At 49.8% G+C, this 23,305-nt stretch overlaps 1 protein-coding gene across 12 annotated transcripts in view; it reads left to right on the top strand.

The window, feature by feature from the left end:
• CYFIP1 (cytoplasmic FMR1 interacting protein 1) overlaps positions 1–23,305 on the top strand; it is a 113,676-nt gene that overhangs the window by 65,007 nt on the left and 25,364 nt on the right. For 6 of the 12 annotated variants that reach the window (XM_063631211.1, XM_055262525.2, XM_063631212.1 and 3 more), the window contains 7 exons: positions 703–856; positions 2,450–2,606; positions 5,049–5,145; positions 6,852–6,928; positions 7,037–7,145; positions 8,358–8,477; positions 13,713–13,912. In XM_063631211.1, the coding sequence (XP_063487281.1) occupies positions 703–856; positions 2,450–2,606; positions 5,049–5,145; positions 6,852–6,928; positions 7,037–7,145; positions 8,358–8,477; positions 13,713–13,912 (914 nt within the window). Of the gene's footprint in view, positions 1–303; positions 857–2,449; positions 2,607–5,048; positions 5,146–6,851; positions 6,929–7,036; positions 7,146–8,357; positions 8,478–13,712; positions 13,913–23,305 lie in introns of those variants that run through there. The other 6 variants (XM_063631207.1, XM_063631206.1, XM_055262521.2 and 3 more) reach the window with 3 other exon arrangements.

Below are 23,305 nucleotides of genomic sequence, written 5' to 3'. Positions count from 1 at the left end.
CTTCTCACGACTTTCACACCCGGTTTAATCCACACCGCTGCGTCTGTCCTCCGTCCTGGGGCTGGTCTTCTCCCTCATCTCTGCTGGAGGCTTTTAATGTCTTCTGCCACTCTTCTGGAAAGTCACCAGCAGTGCATGCTGCTGGCTCTGCAGGAGGGTCAGGGGGACGGCCCTCAGCCTGTGCGTGGTGCCGGCCACCCTCCCTGCCTCCCTCTGCGTGTGTCCCATGTCCCTGCCTGGGGTGTGTGTGTCGAGTGACTAACGTCTCTCTCCTGCCTCTCCCTCCTGTCTGTCCGTGTCTAGCTCTACCTGGTGCGCACCATGGCCGAGTCCTTGGGCTCTGCCGAGCTGCTCAGGCAGCTCAAGTCTCTGGGCATGGAGAGGCTCTTGCATGCGGTTAACACGTTTCTGAGGCAGTCGTGCACCTACCTACCCCTTTTAACCTTTGGTGGTAAGACATCATTTGTTTCTCTTGACGTTTATGGCACGGAGGCGAACTGCTCCGCTACAGGTTGTTCTTTCCCCGAAGCAGCAGCAACGTGGCCACGTAGACAGGCGCCCGGACCCCTCGGGGAGCTGGTGCGGGGCCCTCCCGGCCAGGGCGTAGCGGAGCAGTCCTTCTCTCATGGGCTCTTTGAGTTTGGCATAACTAATGTACCGTGTATATTTTCTCCCCCACAAATGTTTCCTTGGATAATCCAGCTTTACATGGTGAGAACCATGCTAGAGTCCCTCATTGCAGACAAAAGTGGTTCCAAGAAAACCTTGAGAAGTAGCCTTGAGGGGCCCACCATATTGGACATAGAAAAATTTCATCGAGAGTCATTCTTCTACACTCACTTGATAAATTTCAGTGGTAAGAGATACTGCTGACCAGCATCCGGCCTGGCATGTCCTAACACCACTAACACCGTCTAGAATGCTTCCGCCTGCCTGACCACCCCCTGCCCCGTCCCTTGGTGCACCCAGACGGTGACTCGTCCTGCCCTCTGTGGCGGTGGCTGTACGTCCTTGGCCTGAGCTCGCTCCGCAGGGCGTGGCCCCTACAAGGTTATAAGCTGAGGAGCCCGGGCTGGCCCTGCGACATGAACAGAAAATCTTTTCAACCCGTGCGGGGTCGGAAACAGGCGAATGTAATCTGGTGCCTGAGTTGAGACACAGGCATTGATAAATACCAGAAATGGCCCCTGCAGACCATGACGTGGGGGGAAGGTAGCAGGTGCCCTGTGCCAGGCAAGCCCATCCTGGGTGATGCCCGGCCACCTTGACTGGCCACCGGTGGGTGCGCTCTCTGCCCTCCGTGTGTCTGCCCCGTGTCCTCATCGAGTCGTCCGTGTCCACCTCTTGCTCAGAACAGGATCCCTGCCGTCTTGGCTGGGGTGCTGCAGGTATTGGAGGAAATAGTACCACTTTTGCTGTTAACTCCATGAAAGGATGGAGTTCGAGTGTGGGCTCTTTTAATCTGCCTCGTTTTTGCGTTAGCCAGACCTCCCTGAGTGTGCCTCTAATGCTGCGGCCTGGACATTGGTTTTTATCCTAAGTGAAAGTGAAGAAGTCCTGTTTTTTGTTTTGTTTTTTGTTGAGACGAAGTCTTGCTCTGTCACCCAGGCGAGAGTACAGTGGGGCGATCTCAGCTCACTGCAAGCTCCGCCTCCCAGGTTCAAGAGATTCTCCTCCCTCAGCCTCCCGAGTAGCTGGGATTACAGGCACTCACCACTGTACCTGGCTAATTTTGTATTTTTAGTAGAGATGGGGTTTTACCATGTTGGCCAGGCTGGTCTCAAACTCCTGACCTTGTGATCCACCCGCCTCGGCCTCCCGAAGTGCTAGGATTACAGGCGTGAGCCACTGTACCCAGCCAGAAGTCCTGTTTTTATGTCTCCTTTTGAAAAGAACATTTTTAGGTAAAACACAGTGGCTCATACCTGTTAATCCTAATACTTTGGGAAGCCAAGTCAGGAGAATCACTTGAAGCCGGGAGTCTGAGAGCAGCCTGGGCAACATGGCGAGACTCCCACCTCTATAAAAAATACAAAATCAGTTGGTGGCACTTGCCTGTGTTCTCAGCTACTTGGGAGGCTGAGGCAGGAGGGATCGCATGAGCCCAGGAGTTGAAGGCTGCAGTGAGCTATGATCGCGCCACTGCCCTCCAGCCTGGGTGACAGAGTAAGAGAGACTCTGTCTCAAAAAAAAAAAAAAAAGACACTTTCCCCCTGGATCCCACTGAAGGGCTCACAGGGTTGATGAGGTGGCTTTACCTGCAGCCATGCCCAGCTGGTCCTGTCCTTAGTGCAAGGCCCCGGTGACCCCTCCCCACTCATGTCCATGCTGCATGGCTTGGGGCTGAGCGAGGAGGAGGAGGCACCCGGCACACAGCCATTGTGTCATCTCTGCTAAAGGTTTTTTTTTGCTTGCGGGAGATAACATGGTGTTGTTTGAACCCTCCCAGAAACGCTGCAGCAGTGCTGTGACCTTTCGCAGCTGTGGTTCCGAGAGTTCTTCCTGGAGCTGACCATGGGCAGGAGGATCCAGTTCCCCATTGAGATGTCGATGCCCTGGATCCTGACAGACCACATCCTGGAGACCAAGGAGGCGTCGATGATGGAGTGCGTGTCCTGCGGGCCTGTCTCCAGCCTTTGCATGTGGTGACCAGGGGTCCTCAGAGGAGGTGGCGGAGAGGCCGGGACTGTTTTTAGTATTGTATTTGAAATCACGTTTATGGGCCTGGGCAAAATAGCAAGACCCCAGTCTCTACAAAAATGAGAAAACTTAGCCTGGTGTGGTGGCTGATACAGGAGGATTGCTTTACCACAGAAGTTTGTGGCTGCATTGAGCTATGGATTGCACCACTGCATTCCAGCCTGGCCACGTAGCAAGACCCTGTCTCCAAAAAAAAATCATGTTTCCTGGGGTAAAGCTTTAGAGATTAATACAAGTAACTATCCAGTTTCTTGATGTCAGACTGGAATTGAGAGCTCAGGCACTAGAACCAGTCACGTTCCTACTTTGCATGGGTGCTGGCTGGGGCCTGGGGACTCAGCCTGGACCAGGGAGATGGATGAACCTGGACCTTCCCCAGGCCTTCGTAGTGCAGGCCCTGTGAGGTGGCCATGCCCGGGAGCTGCCTTGCGGGAGCCCTGTGGCCTGGCCTTTTGTGTGACACAGCCTCTGACCCAGATGAAGTGGGGAAAGGAAGTATTGATTGAACAGCTTTGTTTTGGGGATCAGGACTGTGGACCTAGATGGAAGGGTCAGTCTTTCAAAATATGAAGTTCATGGAAGGGAAAGTGTTTGGAAAAGGGCGTGTCTCATGGTGAGTGACTGGGGAGCCGCCCAGCTGGTCTGTCTTCTGAGCACCATGAGTGGGAAGCCCCTGAGTTCCTTGTGTGTCAGTCCTCACACATCCCTCGTGGTGCCCAGGAGATGGTAAGGACAGTCACCTTCCACTGTCTGTGGCTGTGGCATGGCTATGCCATCTGTGTGGGCAGAGCCTCTGATGGCTCGTGCCACAGCATTGGGGTGGCATGAGGAGCTGGAACCAGCTTGGAGGCCTCCTTCAGGCATGGGCCTCCTTGCCCCTGGCCATGGCCTTTGTCCAGACATGAAGCAGTGGGAGACGGGCCTTCAACCATGGGCCCATGCTGGACATGCTCCTGGTCAGCTGTGGGATCCAGGACCTTCACCTTTGTTCTTTTTTTTTTTTTTTTTAATGTTTAATGCTGTCTATGTACTTCCGTTGGTGTGATTTTTTCTTTTCTTTCTTTTTTTTTTTTTTTTTTTTTTTTTTGAGACAGAGCCTTGCTCTGTTACCCAGGCTGGAGTGCAGTGGCACAATCTCAGCTCACTGCAACCTCCACCTCCTGGGTTCAAGCAATTCTCTGGCCTCAGCATCCCAAGTAGCTGGGACTATAGGCACCCACCACCACGCCCGGCTAATTTTTGTATTTTTAGTAGCGATGAGTTTCATCATGTTAGCCAGGCTGGTCTCGAACTCCCGACCTCAAGTGATCCACCCACCTCGGCCTCCCAAAGTGCTGGGATTACAGGCATGAGTCATCACGCCCAGCCCACCGTTGTTCTCTTCCAGTCAGTTCATTCTTTTTTTTTTTTTTCCCCAACAGAGACAAGGTTGCTCTATTGCCCAGGCTGGAGTGCAGTGGTGCAAAGACAGCTCACTGCAGCTTCAACCTCCTAGGTTCAGGCGATTCTCCTGCCTCAGCCTCCTGAGTAGCTGGGACTACAGGCATGTGCCACCACACCTGGCTAATTGTTTTGTGTTTCATGGAGATGGGGTCTTGCTATGTTGTCCAACCTGGTCTCAAAGTCCTGGCCTCGTGTTATCTTCCTGCTTCATCCACCTAAAGTGCTGGAGTTCATTCTCTATCATTTTTTTGGACAGGATCTCACTCTGTCACACAGGCTAGAGTGTAGTGGCATGATCTCAGCTCACTGCAGCCTTGACCTGTCAGGCTCAAGTGATCCTTTTACCTCAGCCTCCCAAGTAGCTGAGACTACAGGCGTGCGCCACCACGCCCAGATAGCTTTTTGTAGTTTTGTTAGAGACAGTGTCTTGCCGTATTGCCCAGGCTGGTCTTGAACTCCTGACCTCAAGTGATCTGCCCACCTCAGCCCCACAAAGTGCTGGGATTACAGGCGTGAACCACCAAGCCTGGCCACTGGAGTTCATTCTTGAAATAAGAAAATAACCCAATTTTCTTGTTAAAAAAAAAATCCTATGTACTTGTAGTGAAATATTTTAAAGCCTGCTAAGTGAGAAGACGCAGGCAGGTGGAGGCCCTTGTCCGTGTGTGGCCTTGAGTGAGTATCTGCTGTCCGCAAGTGTCCTCGCAGCCTGGTGGGTGTGGCGGCCACCTCAGGCACAGCCACCACGGGCTTTCACAGGAGGATTGTGTGGTGTTTGAAGTGAAAATTGTTTTTCCTTACATGAGTGGTGAAAAATGGAGTTGAGTTTCTGAGGTGGGGGGAGGCCGTCAGAGCTGCGAGTGCATGGCAGAGGCTGCTGGTCACACTGCTGCTGTCCTCTGCAGGTACGTGCTCTACTCCCTGGACCTGTACAATGACAGCGCCCACTACGCGCTCACCAGGTTCAACAAGCAGTTCCTCTACGACGAAATCGAGGCCGAGGTGAGGCCCCTGCAGCTCCATTTCTGTTCATTTCCTTCAATTAAATCTCCTTTCTCATTTTGTTTTCTTCCAAGTATTAAACTTTGTTTAAAATATAAGACAGTATAAACCACGAAGCAAGCATGTGGGAGCGAGCCCTTCCTCTCTGGATATGCTCCCGCGATGAGTGCAGGATGTGCTTTTTCACTTGACCGTGTGTCACTGCGGTGTCTGCATCCTCATCTGTTTTTGGTTATGAACATGATCTGTGATGTTCAACTGAAGCAACTCCTGTTTTATTTGTCTATTTTTTTGGTTTTGGATTTTATAAATAGCACTCTGCTGCACTCCCTGGCATATTTTTTATTTGCATCGCATGACTTCTATAGGACAAATTCCCACAGGTGGAATTCTCAGGTTAGTGTATGCACATTTAAGGAGATGAACCTTATTCTACACATAATCTCCTCTGCCTTCTCACACAAAGACCACCTGAAAATGGTGCTTCAGGGAGATGTCACAGGTCCCCGGCCCTGCAGGATGGGAGGAGGGCAGAGACGCCCTTCTTGGCCCTGTCTGCCGGGCACGTGGGTCCTGGGTCCCACTTGCCACCAAGCGCAGGTATTCTCACAGTTCCAGGAGATAGTACGAATCCCATCTGCAAGTAAGGGTCTTTTGGGGGTGCCTCCTGACCAATCTCACACCCAGAACAGCCGCTTTGCTCCAGGGAAGGCCCTCGGTGGTGCCTCCTGGAGTGCACAGTAGGCGGAGCTGCCCCAGAGCGGGAACCCACCTGCAATGCACAGTAGCTCCTCGTGGTCACTGTACACAGTGAAGAGAGCCTTGTTGATTCTCTCTTGGATTTCAGAGAATAGGAATATTTTTCTCACTCAGTAAGATTGGTTCTAGCCTAGGTTTCTGTGGCAGTGTGGAGTCACTCCTGGCCACACTGCAGTTTATTTAGTGTGCTGTTGTTGGACAGTAAGATTATTGCTAGTTTCTTTAGTTTATTTTTCTTTTTTGAGGTGGAGTCTTGCTTTGTCGCCGAGGCTGGAGTGCCGTGGTGTGATCTTGGTCACTGTAACCTCTGCTTCCTGAGTTCAAGCGATTCTCGTGCTTAGCCTCCTGAGTAGCCAGGACCACAGGCACGTGCCACCACACGAGGCTAATTTTTTGTATTTTTAGTAGAGGTGGGGTTTCACCATGTTGGCCAGGCTGGTCTTGAACTCCTGACCTCAAGTGATTTGCCCTCCTCGGCCTTGCAAAGTGCTGGGATTACAGGCATGAGCCATCACGCCTGGCCTAGCTTTTTTTTCCTAATGAGAGCCTCAGGCCGGGTGCAGTGGCTTATGCCTGCAATCATGGCACTTTGGGAAGCCGAGGCAGGCAGATCACCTGAGGTTACGAGTTTGAGACCAGCCTGACCAACATGGTAAAACCTCGTCTCTACTAAAAATACAAAAATTAGCCTGGCATGGTGGCGGGCACCTATAATCCCAGCTACTCAGGAGGCTGAGGCAGGAGAATCACTTGAAGCTGGGAGGCAGAGATTGCAGTGAGCCAAGATCGCACCACTGTACTCCAGCCTGGGCAACAGAGCAAGACTCCATCTCAAAAAAATAAAAGAGCCTCAGTTAGTTGCCTTCATGAAACATTTTGTTTTTCAGCTTGTTATTTGATCTTGCTTTAGGGAATCAAACTGTAACGTGTGCTTTCTTTTTCTTCAGGTGAATCTATGTTTTGACCAATTTGTTTACAAGCTAGCAGACCAGATATTTGCCTATTATAAGGTTATGGCAGGAAGGTGAGTATCTGGTGTGTGATTTTGATACGAAATGTTTCATAATTTGATCTGACATTCCCATTACAATTTATAGTGTATGAAACACTTTCTGTCTTCCTTCTACACTAGTTTGCTTCTTGATAAACGGTTACGATCAGAATGCAAGAATCAGGGAGCCACGATCCACCTCCCGCCGTCTAACCGCTACGAGACGCTGCTGAAGCAGAGGCACGTGCAGGTGAGCTGGGGCCGGGCTGTGGTGGGGACGTAGAGCGTGCATTGAAAAGACTGGGTTTTCAGCTGGGTGCGGTGGCTCACCCCTGTAATCCCAACACTGGGAGGCCAAGGCGGGCAGATCCCCTAAGCTTAGGAGTTCGAGACCAGCCTGGCCAACATAGCAAAACCCCATCTCTACTAAAAATACAAAAATTAGCTGGGCGTGGTGGTGAGTTCCTGTAGTCCCAGCTGCTCTGGGAGGCTGAGGCAAGAGAATCACCTGAACCTGGGAGGTGGAGGTTGCAGCGAGCTGAGATTGCACCACTGCACTCCAGCCTGGGCGACAGAGTGAGTGGGACTCCGTCTCAAAAAAAAGAAAAAAAAAAAAAGATTGAGATTTCTTATAGCTAGCTAGGTTTAGATATCAGCGTGCCTTGTGACTATGAACGTCCTTATAAATTGTTAGGCATTGAAAGACACACCGTTTCTATTGGGTCACCTCACACACAGGGAACACCTGCAGCATTCTGTATCTGCCCTGCGGCTCCTGGGGGCAGGCATAGCCCGGAGGGGTCAGCCCTTCTCCAGGAGCCCAAAAGCCAGAGCTTAAAAAGAACGAAGGTGAGAAGCACTCGTCAGCTCAGAGCATCAGAGAAAACTTTCTCCTGGCCAGCAGGAAGAATTTAAAGATACACAGTGCTTATTTTTTACAACTTTTAAAAAAATGAAACACATTTCATGCCTGTATCAAAACATCTCATGTACCCCATAAATATGTACACTTACTGCATACCCACAAACATTAAAAAAAGAAAAAAAATTAAAAATGAAAAGTGATGTTACATTACACACACAAAACTAGTAAAATATGGAAAACTGTAAAAAAACTGCATTTAATTCTACTCTCTATACACCAGTAATCACCATGCACATTTTTGGGCATTTTTCACCAGGGCTTTGTCATATTTTCATGTTGTTAGAACAACACGGAAGTATGGATATGTTCCTAGTATGCTGAAATAGAGATGGAGTAATTTTCTCTTATTTATCATCGTAACACCTGTGAAAAGACACACACAGGCTGCCATGTATGCGGGGAGATGGGTCTTGAACGTAGTTGTAAAGGGTGTTGTTATTGACAGACCAGCTTCTCCAGGGTCTCTGGTGAGGCGTTTGTCATTTTCAAGCTGCTCATGTCCACTCTCTCCCTGCCATCCTTCCCTGTGTACGCCAGCTCCTCGGCAGGTCAATAGACCTCAATCGTCTGATCACCCAGCGCGTCTCAGCAGCCATGTATAAGTCCCTGGAACTGGCGATTGGACGATTTGAAAGTGAAGATTTGACCTCCATAGTTGTAAGTAATTTCACTTTGCCCTATTGATAAATTGGACTAAGGGTAGGTCCAGTTCTTGTATAGATGATAAAAGAGATGCACTCATCGGGCGTGGCCTATACCAAGGCTCTTGTATAGATGATAAAAGAGATGCATTTATCGGGTGTGGCCTATACCAAGCCTACACTCAGTGTTCACGATGCTAAATTGACTTAACGAACACATAACCCCAATCTTGAAAAAATCGCCAAGTAGCACACCACTTAATAACGTGTTTACATTTTAGTATTAATGAGCTAGGAGATAAAAATGTTTAACTTTGGCTGGCACAGTGGCTCATGCCTGTAATCCCAGCACTTTGGGAGGCTGAGGCAGGTGGATCATTTGAAGTCAGGAGTTCGAGACCAGCCTAGCCAACATAGTGAAACCCCATCTCCACTAAAACTGCAAAAATTAGCCGGGCATGGTGGCAGGCACCTGTAGTCCCAGCTACTCTGGAAGCTGAGGCAGGAGAATCGCTTGAATCCAGGAGGCGGGGGTTGCGGTAAGCCGAGATCACACCACTGCACTCCAGCCTGGGCGACAGAGCAAGACTCCATCTCAAAAAAAAAAAAAGAAATATCTTCTTTAGGGACCAAGAGACCCCACAAGGCTCTTCCTGCTAATTCCTCTACCCCTACATTTCGCTTGGCTGTCTGAATTCATCTCATCTCCAGGTAAGGTCTAATCCTTCTCCTGTTATCTGGACCTTCAGGTTTCCCACTGAGGATGTGTGTTCAGGGCCAACGTTCCCCACTCACCCTCTTTGGGCACTCACCCATTTTTCGGCTGTCTCACGGAGCCTACGGAGGCAAGCCGCTTCCTTCAGAGGGTCTTTGGATTCTCTTGGCTTTCCTGGTATGTTCCTGTGGTATTTCTTGAAGCAAAAGTTTGCAGTGCGAGTCTTCACACACTGCTCTGTTCCTCTGAATGGGAGCTGCCAGTTAGTCTTGCCTTCTGTCTGCCATTTTTCCCTGTGTCTCTATCACAATTTGAACACAGGAAGAGGCAAGACTAAGGAATGGGAAAACAGACGTTAAAAACATCTGAACTGGGGAACAGAGAAAAATAAAAATGAATGAAACAGAAAAGAGCATAAGAAATGTGGAAAACAGTGGAAAGACCTAACGTGTAACTGGAGTGTTAGAGGAGATGAGAGAGAGTGGCGTCACAAAAGACTTGTCTGAAGAGAAGATGGCAGAAAGGCCTTAACGTGGACAGAAGACACCGGCCTGCCACTGAGGTGTGCCACCCAACTACACATGCTGGAGCCAGGGCTGGAGCCACAGGGGGACCTCAGTGAGCGGGCCCCCGAGCCACAGCTCTGTGGATCACCTGACCACCCCCAACTCTGACCCTCAGCCTATGGTGCCTTTGAATCTTTAGGACTTAATCAGAGCTAGTATGCAGTAAGCCTGAATGGGCTGGTTGTCTTCCCTTCTCCAGTGCACGGTCATTGGTGCATGGCCACACGTCCGTTTCCACTGGGGGAGCAGGGGGAGGGTTTACAGTGTGCATTTTCTAACAGAATGCACAAGGTCCTTTATCCCCTTCACCCAAGGAGCTCTGGGTCCGAGAACTGATTGAGGAGCCGTGAATTTCTTTTATGATGATTCAAGTTAGGCTGGTATTGGGTCGGCCTAGGGCTTTTCCCTTTATCCAGATCAATGAGACTTCTGAAGGCTGATCGTTTGTGGGGGTACCACAGTCCTTTAGTCAACACTGGCACCCCTGTGCCAACACTGGCATCCCTGTGAGTCAGGCCATTTGAGTACACATGGGTTGTGCTGCCCACCACCTGGCATTGGAGTCAAGGAGCCCAGGCTGATGGCCTACAGAGAATAATTTAGACAGAGCTCTTCAAAGATGCCTGAGATGAGATCAGGTTTCAGGGAGCTAAAACAGTAGGCCCTGCTGACTCTGGAATTGAATAAATCAAAATTCCCTCCTAAGACAAAGCTGCCCATGGGAGAAGCTGCTGGGAATAGCATGTAAGCTGGTAAGGGTTAGGATCATTGCGGAGGGGAGCATGAGAGGCAGGTCTCAGAAGGCTTGAGCCAGTGCTGTTACTCTTGGCCTTGACCAATCCCTTTTCCTCTTCAGAAGCATGAGAGAGCTTATTTCACTTCCAGTCGAGCCATAGGTAAAGATCATGGTCCAATCCCCTTTAGACGTATTACACTAAAAAAGAAAATGTAAGTGCACAGTAGTGTCCCTACAGACGGCGGAGGCACGTCAGACAGACACCCATGGACCATGGAAACTGTAACCTCATGTTTCACAGTCAGCTAAAAGAAATTAAGAAAGTAGTGGTTGCTGGCCGGGCGCAGTGGCTCACGCCTGTAATCCCAGCACTTTGGGAGGCCAAGGTGGGCGGATCACGAGGTCAGGAGATCGAGACCATCCTGGCTAACACGGTGAAAACCCCGTCTCTACTAAAAATACAAAAAATTAGCCAGGCTTGATGGCAGGCGCCTGTAGTCCCAGCTACTCGGGAGGCTGAGGTAGGAGAATGGCATGAACCCCGGAGGCGGAGGTTGCAGTGAGCTGAGATTGCGCCACTGCACTCCAGCCTGGGTGACAGAGCGAGACTGCATCTCAAAAAAAAAAAAAAAAAAAAAAGTAGTAGTTCCCGTGAAAGAACAATATAAATCAGAATTTTTAGAAATCCAGAAATAGGCTGGGCATGGTGGCTCACACCTGTAATCCCAGCACTTTTGGAGGCTAAGGTGGGTGGATTGCCTGAGGTCAGGAGTTCAAGACCAGGCTGGCCAACATGGTGAAACCCCATCTCTACTAAAAATACAAAAAATTAGCTGGGCGTGGCACACGCCTGTAATCCCAGCTACTTGGGAGGCCGAGGCAGGAGAATTGCTTGAACCCAGGGGGCAGAGATTGCAGTGAGCCAAGATTGTGCCATTGCACTCCAGCCTAGGCAACAGAGCAAGACTCTGTCTCAAAGACAAGAAAAAAAAAAGAAATCCAGAAATAAGGTTATTGGAAAAAAGAAAGTTTTGAAAAGAGAAAAGGCCGGGCACGGTGGCTCATACCTGTAATCCCAGCACTTTGGGAGGCTGAAGCAGGCAGATCACGAGGTCAGGAGATCGAGACCATCCTGGCTAACATGGTGAAACCCCGACTCTACTAAACATAAAAAAATTAGCCGGGCGTGGTGGAGGGCACCTGTAGTCCCAGCTACTCGGGAGGCTGAGGCAGGAGAATGGCGTGAACCCAGGAGGCAGAGGTTGCAGTAAGCCGAGATCGCGCCACTGTACTGCAGCCTGGGCGACAGGTGAGACTCTGTCTCAAAAAACAACAAACAAACAAAAAAAACAGAAATAAGAATGAAGGCTGTGCACTCGGTGGCTTACTCCTATAATCCCAGCACTTTAGGAGGCCGAGGTGGACGGATCAGGAGGTCAGGAGATCGAGACCATCCTGGCCACCATGGTAAACCCCGTCTCTACTAAAAAATACAATAAATTAACCAGGCATGGTGGCACACGCCTGTAGTCCCAGCTACTCAGGATGCTGAGGCAGGGGAATCGCTTGAACCCAGGAGGCAGAGGTTGCAGTGAGCCAAGATTGCACCACTGCACACCAGCCTGGGCAACAGAGCAAGGCTCTGTCTCAAAAAAAGAAAAAAGGAACATTTTTAAAATCAAAAAGAAATTAAAGCAGAAAAAGAATTTGAGAGGAAATGATACTCTCAGATGACCATCATCATGGATGATGAAGATTCAATGTACCTGTCATACAGCTTCCTCAAGAAGAAAACCAAAGCAACGGAACAAGGCCGACTGGCATTTATTGCAAGAAAATATTGATAAAATAGAAGACACCTTGAAAGTGTCTATTAAAATCGTACATCATGTATTTGGTAAAACCGACCCAAGCTTGTCAACACTTAGAAATACTGCATCTTAGGCTGGTTGAAGATTAGAAAAAATAATAATACATTTAAAAACGGTATTGCAGTGAAAGTTTTGGACTTCCCAGGTGAGGAAGAAGCCCTTGGGCTGTCTGAGCAGGGCAGGCAGGGAAGCAAAATCCGATTTTCCTCAGACCTTCATCAGAGCCAAGGAAAGGAACTGTGAATCGAGGGTTTGGTCGCCAGCCAAATCGATCTTCTGAGAATAAAGGCTGCAGATGGTAATGAACATGCCAGGGCTCGAGAGGATTGTTCATTCATGGAGAACAGACCTTGGCTGGCAGACACTAGGCGCTGGCGGGCACAGTGCATGTCCCTGTGAGCATCTCTGCACTTCAGAGCAGGGCCCTGCGTGTTCATCCTTAGAGTCAAACAGGCTGGGACTCAGAGAGAGACCTGTGGCAGCCTTTTTCTATGAGCGTAATTTGGTACAGGCCGTGGTGTTTCTGTTGGCATTGGCCAAATGTGGTTTTGAGTAAAATCATTGGTCGAGGCTTTGATCGAGGCCATTACTGTCTAATAAAAATAGAATTCAAGTCAGATCCGTAATTTGAAATTTTCCCATAGTCACATTAGAAAAGGAAATAGGTGAAGTTATTTTTAATAACGTACTTAATCCACTGTATCCCCATATTAATTCACCACGTCATTCCTACGGCAATATAATTGAGGTGGGTATTTGCTAGTCTGTTTCATCCTACTCAGTCTTTGAAATCTGGTGTCTCATGTAGCGCACCTCAGGTGGGAGCAGCTGTGCTCTGGCCCCGGCCGCCACATTGGACAGTGCAGCCTGGGCGAGCTCCAGAGCAGCACACGTGAGGGCTTGCAAGGCCTGTAGGAACAAGTGCACCTGCCCTGCCACCCACGTGTGCCTTTCAGTGACTCCAGGCACCTCAGAAAAAGCTGGCTCAGCTCCAACGCCCAGGGAGATGCAGCCGCCGGCTGGGTTATACTGCAGGGCAGGGCCGGGGCTTAGCGGGCACATGGGGGGAAGGGTGGCAGTAGCAGGCCACACGTGCACTCTGCCCCACAGGGTGCTGGACAGCAGGGGTAGGTGGCGTGGAGGTGACTGCAGTGGAGAAAAGCATGGCCCAGTGGGGGTGACTGTGAAAAGGTGGGGTGCCAAGAAGCAAGTTCATGTCACCTGTCAGAGCCTACGCTTGCTGGGGGCTGCCTCCGTGCAGCCCTGCCAGGGACCGTGAGGCCTGGGTGGGATCGGAGGCCACCCGGCGCCTCCTTCCTGCCTGGACCAGCTCTGTCACCCACCCCTGTCTTTGGTCCCACAGGAGCTGGACGGCCTGTTGGAAATCAACCGCATGACCCACAAGCTGCTGAGCCGGTACCTGACGCTGGACAGCTTCGACGCCATGTTCCGGGAGGCCAACCACAACGTGTCAGCGCCCTACGGGAGGATCACCCTGCACGTCTTCTGGGAGCTCAACTATGACTTCCTGCCCAACTACTGCTACAACGGCTCTACCAACCGGTGAGCGTGCCCGCCACACAGGCGCCCACAGGCGAGGAGCTCAGGGACCCATGTCCCCGCAGGCTTCCTCCATGTCACCAGGTCCCTGTCTCCCTGCTCTTCCTGCTCGCCATCACTTCTCACATGAAGAGCACGCAGGCCCTCCAGTGTCTTCTGTGTGCACAGGCAGCCTCGGGCCTACCCTCGCGTGGACAGTCATGGCTTTGAGCGTGGGGCTTGCGTGGGGCTGCATCTCCTGGCTTTCTGTCTGCCTGATGGTGGAAGTGGGGTGACTCTGCTTCTCATGCTTCTGTGCTGGCATGTTGGAGTGTGGGGGAGCCACCCACCACCCATGGACAGCATGAAGTGATGTGATTGGTGGTGAAACGGTGGATGCTGGCAGTATCCTGAGGTTCAGCCTCATAGTAGGGCCTGAGTCCTGGGACAGCCCTGCCCTGGGCTCCGCACACTGGGTGGCGGTCATTCTGGCTGAGGTTCCTTCTCTGCTCACTGAGTTCAGCTCCTACACAGTGTCAGTGAGTGCCAGGGACATGTGTGTGTCACCCACCATGCCTTCCCATAGACACCAACAGCCTGGCGGGATGACCAGGGCACCAAGCAAGGTACCTGGCTGCTGAGCTCCATCCAGAGGTAGAGGAGTGCAGGTGTGTGCACACGCAAGTGTTAGGAGCACTTTTACAAATAAGTGCTTGTGCTTGCCCCTGATCTCCGCGTCCCACCCACATGTGGCTGAATTCTTACCGACTTGTAGGCCCAGAGTTTTGTGTCTCAGGAGACAGGATGCCGAGCTCTGATGACAGAGGAGAGAAGCGGCTGCCCCTTGGCCCAATCCTGCCTGCTGTGGCTGTCGTCTGTTCAGGACCTCTGGGTGCAGGGCCACGTTTCCTGTGGGGCCGTGGGTCAGGCCCAGGTGTGTTGCGTCACTGAGGCCATTCTCCAGGGTCGTAGCCACGTGCTCTGGGCTGCAGGTGGCAGCACCTGGCTTGGCTTTTCAGCTCAGGGGGCCTCCAGGCCGGGCTGGGAGTGGTCCATGGAAACCAAACCATGAAGACCACCATCTCTGTTTAACTCATCTGTACAGTGTCCATTTTCCTCAAGATTTTTTAAAGATGTTTATGCTTGGAATTAATTGCAAAAATATTCTTATACAAGTAATATATCAAAATTATAGAAAAATGAGAAATCATGGATACATGGGAGAGAAAAATGAGTGAACTCCCCAGAGGTTTCCTTGGTAAAAATGTATTTGTCCTCTAAAGTGAGGCATGGGCGGCCCTTGGCCCCTCCATCCCGAGTCCACACCCCTGCAGTACCACATACATCACAGCAGCAGGGAGGGATGGCCAGACGCCTCCTTCCCCACACCCCGGGAGGTGACGTGAACACTCCTGTGTGCAGATCAGCACGGTGCACCCAGTGCCATGCGTGCAGCTGCTCAGAGCCATCTGCTGGGGCCTTACACCCAGGCAGCCACACTCGTCCCCACTGTGGGTGGCAGGAGGCCCCTGGAACCATGGGGGCCCCAGGACACAGGCAGGCTGGTTCCATCTTATCTGGAACCCAATTTCATGTGTGTCACCCGTTTCCCCATGAGACCCAGAGCTGCTGCCTCGGGCCACACCTGTTGGGCAGAGGTCAGCATGCAGCGACCTGAGCCTCCTGGTGCCCTGGTGCCTGGGGACACTTGAGGTGTGATTCACAGGGAACCCTAGCTTGTCACAGGGGCATTTTCTGCAGAAGAGCTCCGGTTTACTCAGCAACCTCCACCTTCCATGAGTGTTGGTAGAAGCCATTGTGTCTGCGTTTCCCACAAGTCTTTGGTGGAATCAGGAGAGCTGTGTTATCTGGGAAAGGCATTTTAAAACAGGATTTTGTGTATCCAAGTTCTGTGTCGAATCCTGAGAAGACACACAAAACCATGCTACCCAGAATTTTAGTCCCATGCCTGAGAGTTTTCTGAGAGCTGCGTGACGCAAGCCAGGACTTTGCTCGTTGCCTGGCCTAACTTCCAGTTAGTGAGCTGTGCGTGGTGGCTCTGGGAGGTGACCTAGGTGGTCTGCGACTGGAATTTAACCTGTACAATGGGTAAATGTGTGACAGTGCTGCAGCTCTGGAAAGAGGCTGGCAGAAGGGTGTTTCCTCGGGTCTAGAGTTAGGCCTCTTTTCCAGAAGACCATAGATGGAGGGCATGTCCTCAGTGGGGCGCACCTGGAGCCCAAGGCGGCAACTGTCCCCTCACTGCTCATGGTGACTTCTGTCCCTGGGGTAAGGTGGTAGCTGCCAGGTGTCCCCACTGTCATGTTACCATTTTTCTGTTTAAAAGTTATAAATAATTTTTAGGGAGATAATTTGAGGTGATGTAAACAAACTCCCTCATTAAAATTTGACCCAGTCGTTTTAACATCTGTCGATGATTCCTGCCCAAATCAGTTATCTTCACACTGGTGGTTAAACAGCAGTGAGTTGTTTTTTGTTTGTTTGTTTGTTTTGTGACAGAGTCTTACTCTGTCACCCAGGCTGGAGTGCAGTGGTGTGATCTCGGCTCATTGCAGCCTCCGTCTCCCGAGTTCAAGCGATTCTCCCGCCTCAGCCTCCCGAGTAGCTGGGATTACAGCTGCATGCCACCATGCCTGGCTAATTTTTATAATTTTAATAGAGACAGGGTTTCACTATGTTGGCCAGGCTGATCTCAAACTCCTGACCTGAGGTGATCCGCCCACCTTGGCTTCCCAAAGTGCTGGGATTACAGGTATGAGCCACCGTGCCCAGCTGAGTTTTAACTCCTTCATTCCCTCTGCAGGTACTAGCTGGAATTCTGTACGTGGTAGCATTTGCTTATTATTTGCTTATTTGTACTAACTCAGGATTATCCATTACTGTGGAGTTTTGAGGCTGGAGAGGGTGCGGTTTGGGCAGTGGGAGCTGCCTGCTTGGTTTCGGTCTCCTGGGGCCGTCTCCACCATTCTTTCTGCACCGCCAACCTTCTGCACCACAAGATGTTCCAGGCTCGGCCGGGCGCGGTGGCTCACGCCTGTAATCCCAGCACTTTGGGAGGCCGAGGTGGGCAGATGATGAGGTAGGAGATCGAGACCATCTTGGCTAACATGGTGAAACCCTGTCTCTACTAAAAAAATACAAAAAAATTAGCCGGGCGTGGTGGCGGGCGCCTGTAGTCCCAGCTGCTCGGGAGGCTGAGGCAGGAGAATGGCATGAACCTGGGAGGCAGAGGTTGCAATGAACCGAGATTGCGCCACTGCATTCCAGCCTGGGTGACAGAGCGAGACTCCATCTCAAAAAAAAAAAAAAAAAAAAAGAACAGAAATTTATTCTCTTATGGTTCTGGAGTCCAGAAGTCTGGAATCAAGGTGTCAGCAGGACCATGCCCCCTCTGAGACGCTGGGTAGAGCTGTTACTTCTGGCGGTGACCTCAGTTCTGGGTGTTCTTGGCTTGCAGTGGCATTACTCCAGTCTCCTCTCTGTCTTCACTTGCCACTGTCCCTGTGTGTCTCTGTCTCTTCTCTTCTCACAAGGACTTCAGTCATATTGGGTCAAGGACCTACCCTGCTTCTCCAGTATGACCTTGTCTTAACCAGAAACATATGTGGTGACCCTCTTTCCAGCAAACTTCACATTCTGAGGTACTAGGAGTGAGGACTGAACATATCTTTTTCGACAGAGTCTCACTCTGCTGCCCAGGCTGGAGTGCAGTGGTACAATCTCAGCTCACTGCAACCTCCAGCAGGTTCAAGCCATTCTCCTGCCGCAGCCTCCTGAGTAGCTGGGATTACAGGTTCCTGCCACCATGCACAGCTAATTTTTGTATTTTTAGTAGAGATGGGGTTTCACCATGTTAGCCAGGCTGGTCTTGAATTCCCGACCTCAGGTGATCCACCTGCCTCAGCCTTCCAAAGTGCTGGGATTACACACGTGAGCCACTGCACCTGGATGAACATATTGTTTTCACAGACACAATACAACCCATAGCCCACGTGTACATGTGTATTAGTCCATTTTCACACTGCCGATAAAGACATACCTGAGGCTGGGCGATTTACAGAAGAAAGAGGTTTAATGGACTTATGGTTCTACATGGCTGGTGAGGCCTCACAATCATGGTGGAAGGTGAGAGGGATGTCTCACATGGCAGCAGACGAGAGAGAGCTTGTGCAGGGAAACTCCCCTTTTAAAATGATGAGATGTCGTGAGACTCACGATCATGAGAAAAGCATGGGAAAGACCTGCCCCCATTATTCAGTTACCTCCTAATGAGTCTCACTCATGAGACGTGGCAATTTTGGGAGTTACAATTCAAGATGAGATTTGGGTGGAGACACACCCAAACCATATCAATATGCATGTTTATTTCTATATAGTTACCTATGTATTAAAACTATGAGTTTATACTGATATTTCCAATTCCATTTCAGCACTGCAGAGTTCATTCTAGTCTTCTCTTTCCCTTTTTCTGACTTCATTAAACACTGAGAATCCTTGCTTCATTATTCTTAGTACATTATTCATTTGCTCATTTCCAAAAAAAACACAGAAAGTAGTCACGGAATTGCTAATCCTGGCTGGATGCAGTGGCCCACACCTGTAATCCTAGCACTTTGAGAGGCCAAGGCAGGAAGATCTCTTGAGTCCACGAGTTCAAGACCAGCCTAGGCAACATAAGGAGACCTCGTCTCTGCAAATTTTTTTTTTTTTAGACAGAGTCTCACGCTGTCGCCCAGGCTGGAGTGCAGTGGCACAATCTCGGCTCACAACCTCTGCCTGCCGGATTCAGGCAATTCCCCTGCCTTAGCCTCCCGATTAGCTAGACTACAGGCGCCTGCCATCACGCCCGGCTAATTTTTTGTATTTTTAGTAGAGACGGGGTTTCACCATTTTAGCCAGGATGGTCTTGATCGCCTGACCTTGTAATCCGCCCGCCTCAGCCTCCCAAGTGCTGGGATTACAGGCATGAGCCACCGCGCCTGGCCTACAAAAAGGTTTTTAAAATTAGTTGGGTGTGGTAGCACACCCCTGTAGTCTCAGCTACTTGGAAGGCTGACATGGGAGGATCACTTTAGCCTGGGGAGGCCTAGGCTGTAGTGAGCTGTGATCATGCCGCTGCACTCCCGCCTGAGTGACAAAGCAAGACCTTGTCTCAAAATAAGAAAGAATTGCTCATTTTTACCACCATAAAACACAAACCTACCAACTCTAGTTCAATATTTGTTATCAAATGTTTGTCTTTTGATTGAGAATATTGTGTTTAAAATTCATTAGCCGAGCATGGTGGCACACACCTGTAGTCCCAGCTACTCAGGAGGCAGAGGCAGGAGAATCACTTGAACTCGGGACGTGGAGGTTGCAGTGAGCTGAGATTGTGCCACTGCACTCCCCTGGGTGACAGAGTGAGACTCTGTCTCAAAATAAATAAATTAAATTAAATTAAATTATTTGAAATGATAGAGTAACAGGGTTTAGATTTATTCTTACTCCTTAAGTAAAAAACTGGACAGGACGTATGGATCAACTGTTTTCAGACTCGGACCTTTTGCTGAGGGGACGGAAGCAAGTGAGGTGAGCCCTGTGATCTCCCTGACTTTCCATCCGGAAGCACTTTCTGGACCAGGTTCAGAGAGGAACAGTCCAAGTACAGTTTGGAAGTTCCTGCTTGGTAGAGGGGACACACTGGAACTTGGGGAAGTGGAGGCGGCTGGGATTTGCAGGGTGGCGTGTGAGAAAGGAGGGGCCTTAACAGAGACAGCTCCTGAAGCCACATGGGCGTCCATAGCCTTCGCTTGAATACCAAACTGTGCATGTGCCAGGGAGCTGTTAGCTGAATGATTCTCAGCATTCACACAAGGCCAGGAGGCTTCTGAGTTCCTACCAGCAAGAAGAATGGAACTCTATTGAGACTGGGCACAGTGGCTCATGCCTGTAATCCCAGCACTTTGGGAGGCCAAGACAGGCAAATCACTTGAGGTCAGGAGTTCGAGACCAGCCTAGCCAACATGGTGAAACCCCACCTCTACTAAAAATACAAAAATTAGCCAGGTGTGGTGGCAGGCGACTGTAGTCCCAGCTACTCAGGAGGCTGAGGCGGGAGGATCACTTGAACCCGGAAGGTCAAGGCTGCAGTGAGCTGAGAATGCGCGACTGCACTCCAGCCTGGGTGACAGAGACTGTCTTAAAAAAAAAAAAAAAAAAAAAAAAAACAACCCTACTGAACACCCAGATGTTCACTAGAAGTGCCAGAGGTACTGAATTATGCCCACCCCTAGAAGTGCCAAAAATGCATCATGACAAGATCCAGCAGATTGACAAGTAAGTCAACTGCCTGCCCCCCAAGACATTCAACACTCTCTCTCTCTTTTTTTCACCCTGTTCTTGCCGTTCTGGATTTCAGTTAGATATATGTTAGTTAGACCTTCTCATTATATTCTCCACATCCCTTTGTTGTATTAGTTTTTTTTTTTTTTTTGGAGACAGAGTTTCGCTCTTGTTGCCCAGGCTAGAGTGTAATGGTATGATCTCGGCTCACTGCAACCTCTGCCTCCTGGGTTCAAGTGATTCTCCGGCCTCAGCCTCCCAAGTACCTGAGATTACAGGCATGCACCACCATGCCTGGCTAATTTTTGTATTTTTAGTAGAGACGGGGTTTCTCCATGTTGGCCAGGCTGGTCTCGAACTCCTGACCTCAGGTGATCTGCCTGCCTCGGCCTCCCAAAGTGCTGGGATTACAGGCGTGAGCCACCTCGCCTGGCCAACACTCTCTAAAAGACAGTAACAAAGTCAAGACATGCAACATGGCACTGAAATGCCCAGTGCCCAATCAAGAATTACTAGATATGCCAAGAACCAGGAAAATGACCCATAGCCCAGAGAAAAATCACTCTGTACAAAACAGACTCAGAAATGACAGAGGTGATGGAATTCGCAGACAAGGATGTTAAGACAGCGACTATGCATGTGCTCAAGGATTCAGGAAAAACAATGCAGAGATAAATGGGTTTTATATAAAAGAATCCAATGAATTAAAGCTGAAATGCAGTATCTAGAATGAAAAATTACTTGTTGGGCCGAATATCAGAGTAGACTTTGCAGGAGTTGAGTGAGTTTGAGATTATAACAGTGGAAACTAGCTAAACTGAAGCACCAAAAGAAAAAAATGATGAAAAAAATGAGAAGGACCTCAGCAAACTGAGAGACAAACATCAGCGATGCTAATATGCCTGTGATTGGGATCCTAGTAAGAGGTTATGGGTGGGTAGAAAAGATTTCAAAATTAATGCCCTTGAATTTCCCAGATTTGATGAAAACGATAAACCTACAGATACAAGAAGCTCAATAAACCTCAAGCAGGGTCGACACAAAGGAAAAGAGCCACTGTTGGGCCCAGCACTGACCAGGTCAAAATCAGGCTGGAGCTGAACCTCAATGTACCCGAGACACGTGCAGTGGGGGCTTAGGATATTGGTGCTGGAACTTAGTTTTCCTCTTAGGGGATTGCAGTGACATTGTCAAACTGCAAAATCTGAGGGCAGTCCTCCACAAGACTGCCTTTTCTGCAGACACCAGCCACATATTTGGGGTCCCCGGGGCCACCCTCACTTCTAACCAGCAGGTTACAGTTCAGGATCCACCCTCCCCAGCTCCTCAGGTGACACATTCGCAGTACTCACTGAGCACGCCCTAATAGGATTACAGTCAATTGGATTATTACAGTCCACCATTATAATCTCAAACTCACTCAGCTCCTGCAAAGTCTACTCTGATATTCGGCCCAACAAGTAATTTTTCATTCTAGATACTGCATTTCAGCTTTAATTCATTGGATTCTTTTATATAAAACCCATTATCTCTGCATGTTGGAAGGATGTGCAGGGCAAAGTCTGGGAGGTTTCCATGTGCAAAGCTTTCCCTGTCCTCAGGGTCACATCACCCTCCGAGCCCTGAGGTGTGACGCTCCTCAGGGTACTGCCAGCCAGGGGCGCTCCCTTGGGCTGTGGTGTTCAGTTTTTGTTGGGGCTTCGTTGCCTGGGCACAGCTGACTGCATCACTGGCCACATGGCTGAGCTCAGCCTCCAGCCCTTCACCTCGCAGGAAGCTGGCTGAGTTCACCAGGCACACAGCCCCAGGCCTGTAACCACATGCTGTCTTTCTGGTGTGGCCAGCCTCATGTTGAGTCATCTTGCTAGCATAAAGTCAGGTGTGGCCCCGTGATACCAGTCATTCGTGTCACTCAGAAATGAGGGTGTAGGGACTGCCTCCTAGAACTGGGCCAGAGGCCACCAAATCCTACCCAGGAGTCAATCAGTATCTAAACTTGATAAATCAAGAAGAAGTTGTAGAAGTGTATTATTTAGAAATATAGAGGCCGAGCATAGTGGCTCACATCCGTAATCCCGGCATTTTGGGAGGCCAAGGCAGGCAGATTGTTTGAGCCCAGGAGTTTGAGACCAGCCTGGCCAACATGGCAAGACCCTGTCTCTACAAAAAATAAAAAATTAAGGCCAGGCACGATGGCTTACGCCTGTAATCCCACCACTTTGGGAGGCCGAGGCCGGCAGATCATGAGGTCAGGAGAGTGAGACCATCCTGGCTAACACAGTGAAACCCCGTCTCTACTAAAAATACAAAAAGTTAGCCGGGCGTGGTGGCAGGCACCTGTAGTCCCAGCTTCTTGGGAGGCTGAGGCAGGAGAATGGCGTGAACCTGGGAGGCGGAGCTTACAGTGAGCCAAGATCGCGCCATTGCACTCCAGCCTGGCAACAGAGCGAGACTCTGTCTAAAAAAAAAAAAGAAAAAAAAAAAAATTAGCCAGGCATGGTGGCCTGTAGTCCCAGATACTCATGAGGCTGAGGTGGGAGGATGACTTGAGTCCAGGAGGTTGAGGCTGCAGTTAGTCAAGATCACACCACTGCACTCCAGTGTGGGTGACAAAAATGTGTGTGTGTGTGTGTATATATAAAATCTATACATATAAATTATAAATGTATATATATAATTATCTCTATATAGAATAAATACATGTATTATATCATGTATCATATACATGTATTTTGATTAAAATTTTAAATAATATAGAGAGTAATTGCATTACTTTGACAGTTTTGTATCTGAGTTATATCATAGACAAAATAAATTAAGGCCTGCTTTCTAAATTTAACCATCATTTTAAACATTCTAAGCAGGGAATACATTGTGTTCTAAGCAGACGTAGTAAAGCCTCCTCTAGGCCGAGCATGGTGGCTCACGCCTGTAATCCCAGCACTTTGGGAGGCCGAGGTGGGCGGATCACCTGAAGTCAGGAGTTCAAGACCAGCCTGACCAAAATGGAGAAACCCTGTCTCTACTAAAAATACAAAATTAGCCAAGCGTGGTGGCACATGCCTGTAATCC

Source organism: Symphalangus syndactylus, chromosome 22 (genome assembly GCF_028878055.3).
Source record: "Symphalangus syndactylus isolate Jambi chromosome 22, NHGRI_mSymSyn1-v2.1_pri, whole genome shotgun sequence".
Classification (NCBI taxonomy): Eukaryota; Metazoa; Chordata; class Mammalia; order Primates; family Hylobatidae; genus Symphalangus; species Symphalangus syndactylus.
The sequence above is the reverse complement of the archived record's forward strand: the minus strand, read 5'-3'. Positions and strand labels throughout refer to the sequence as shown.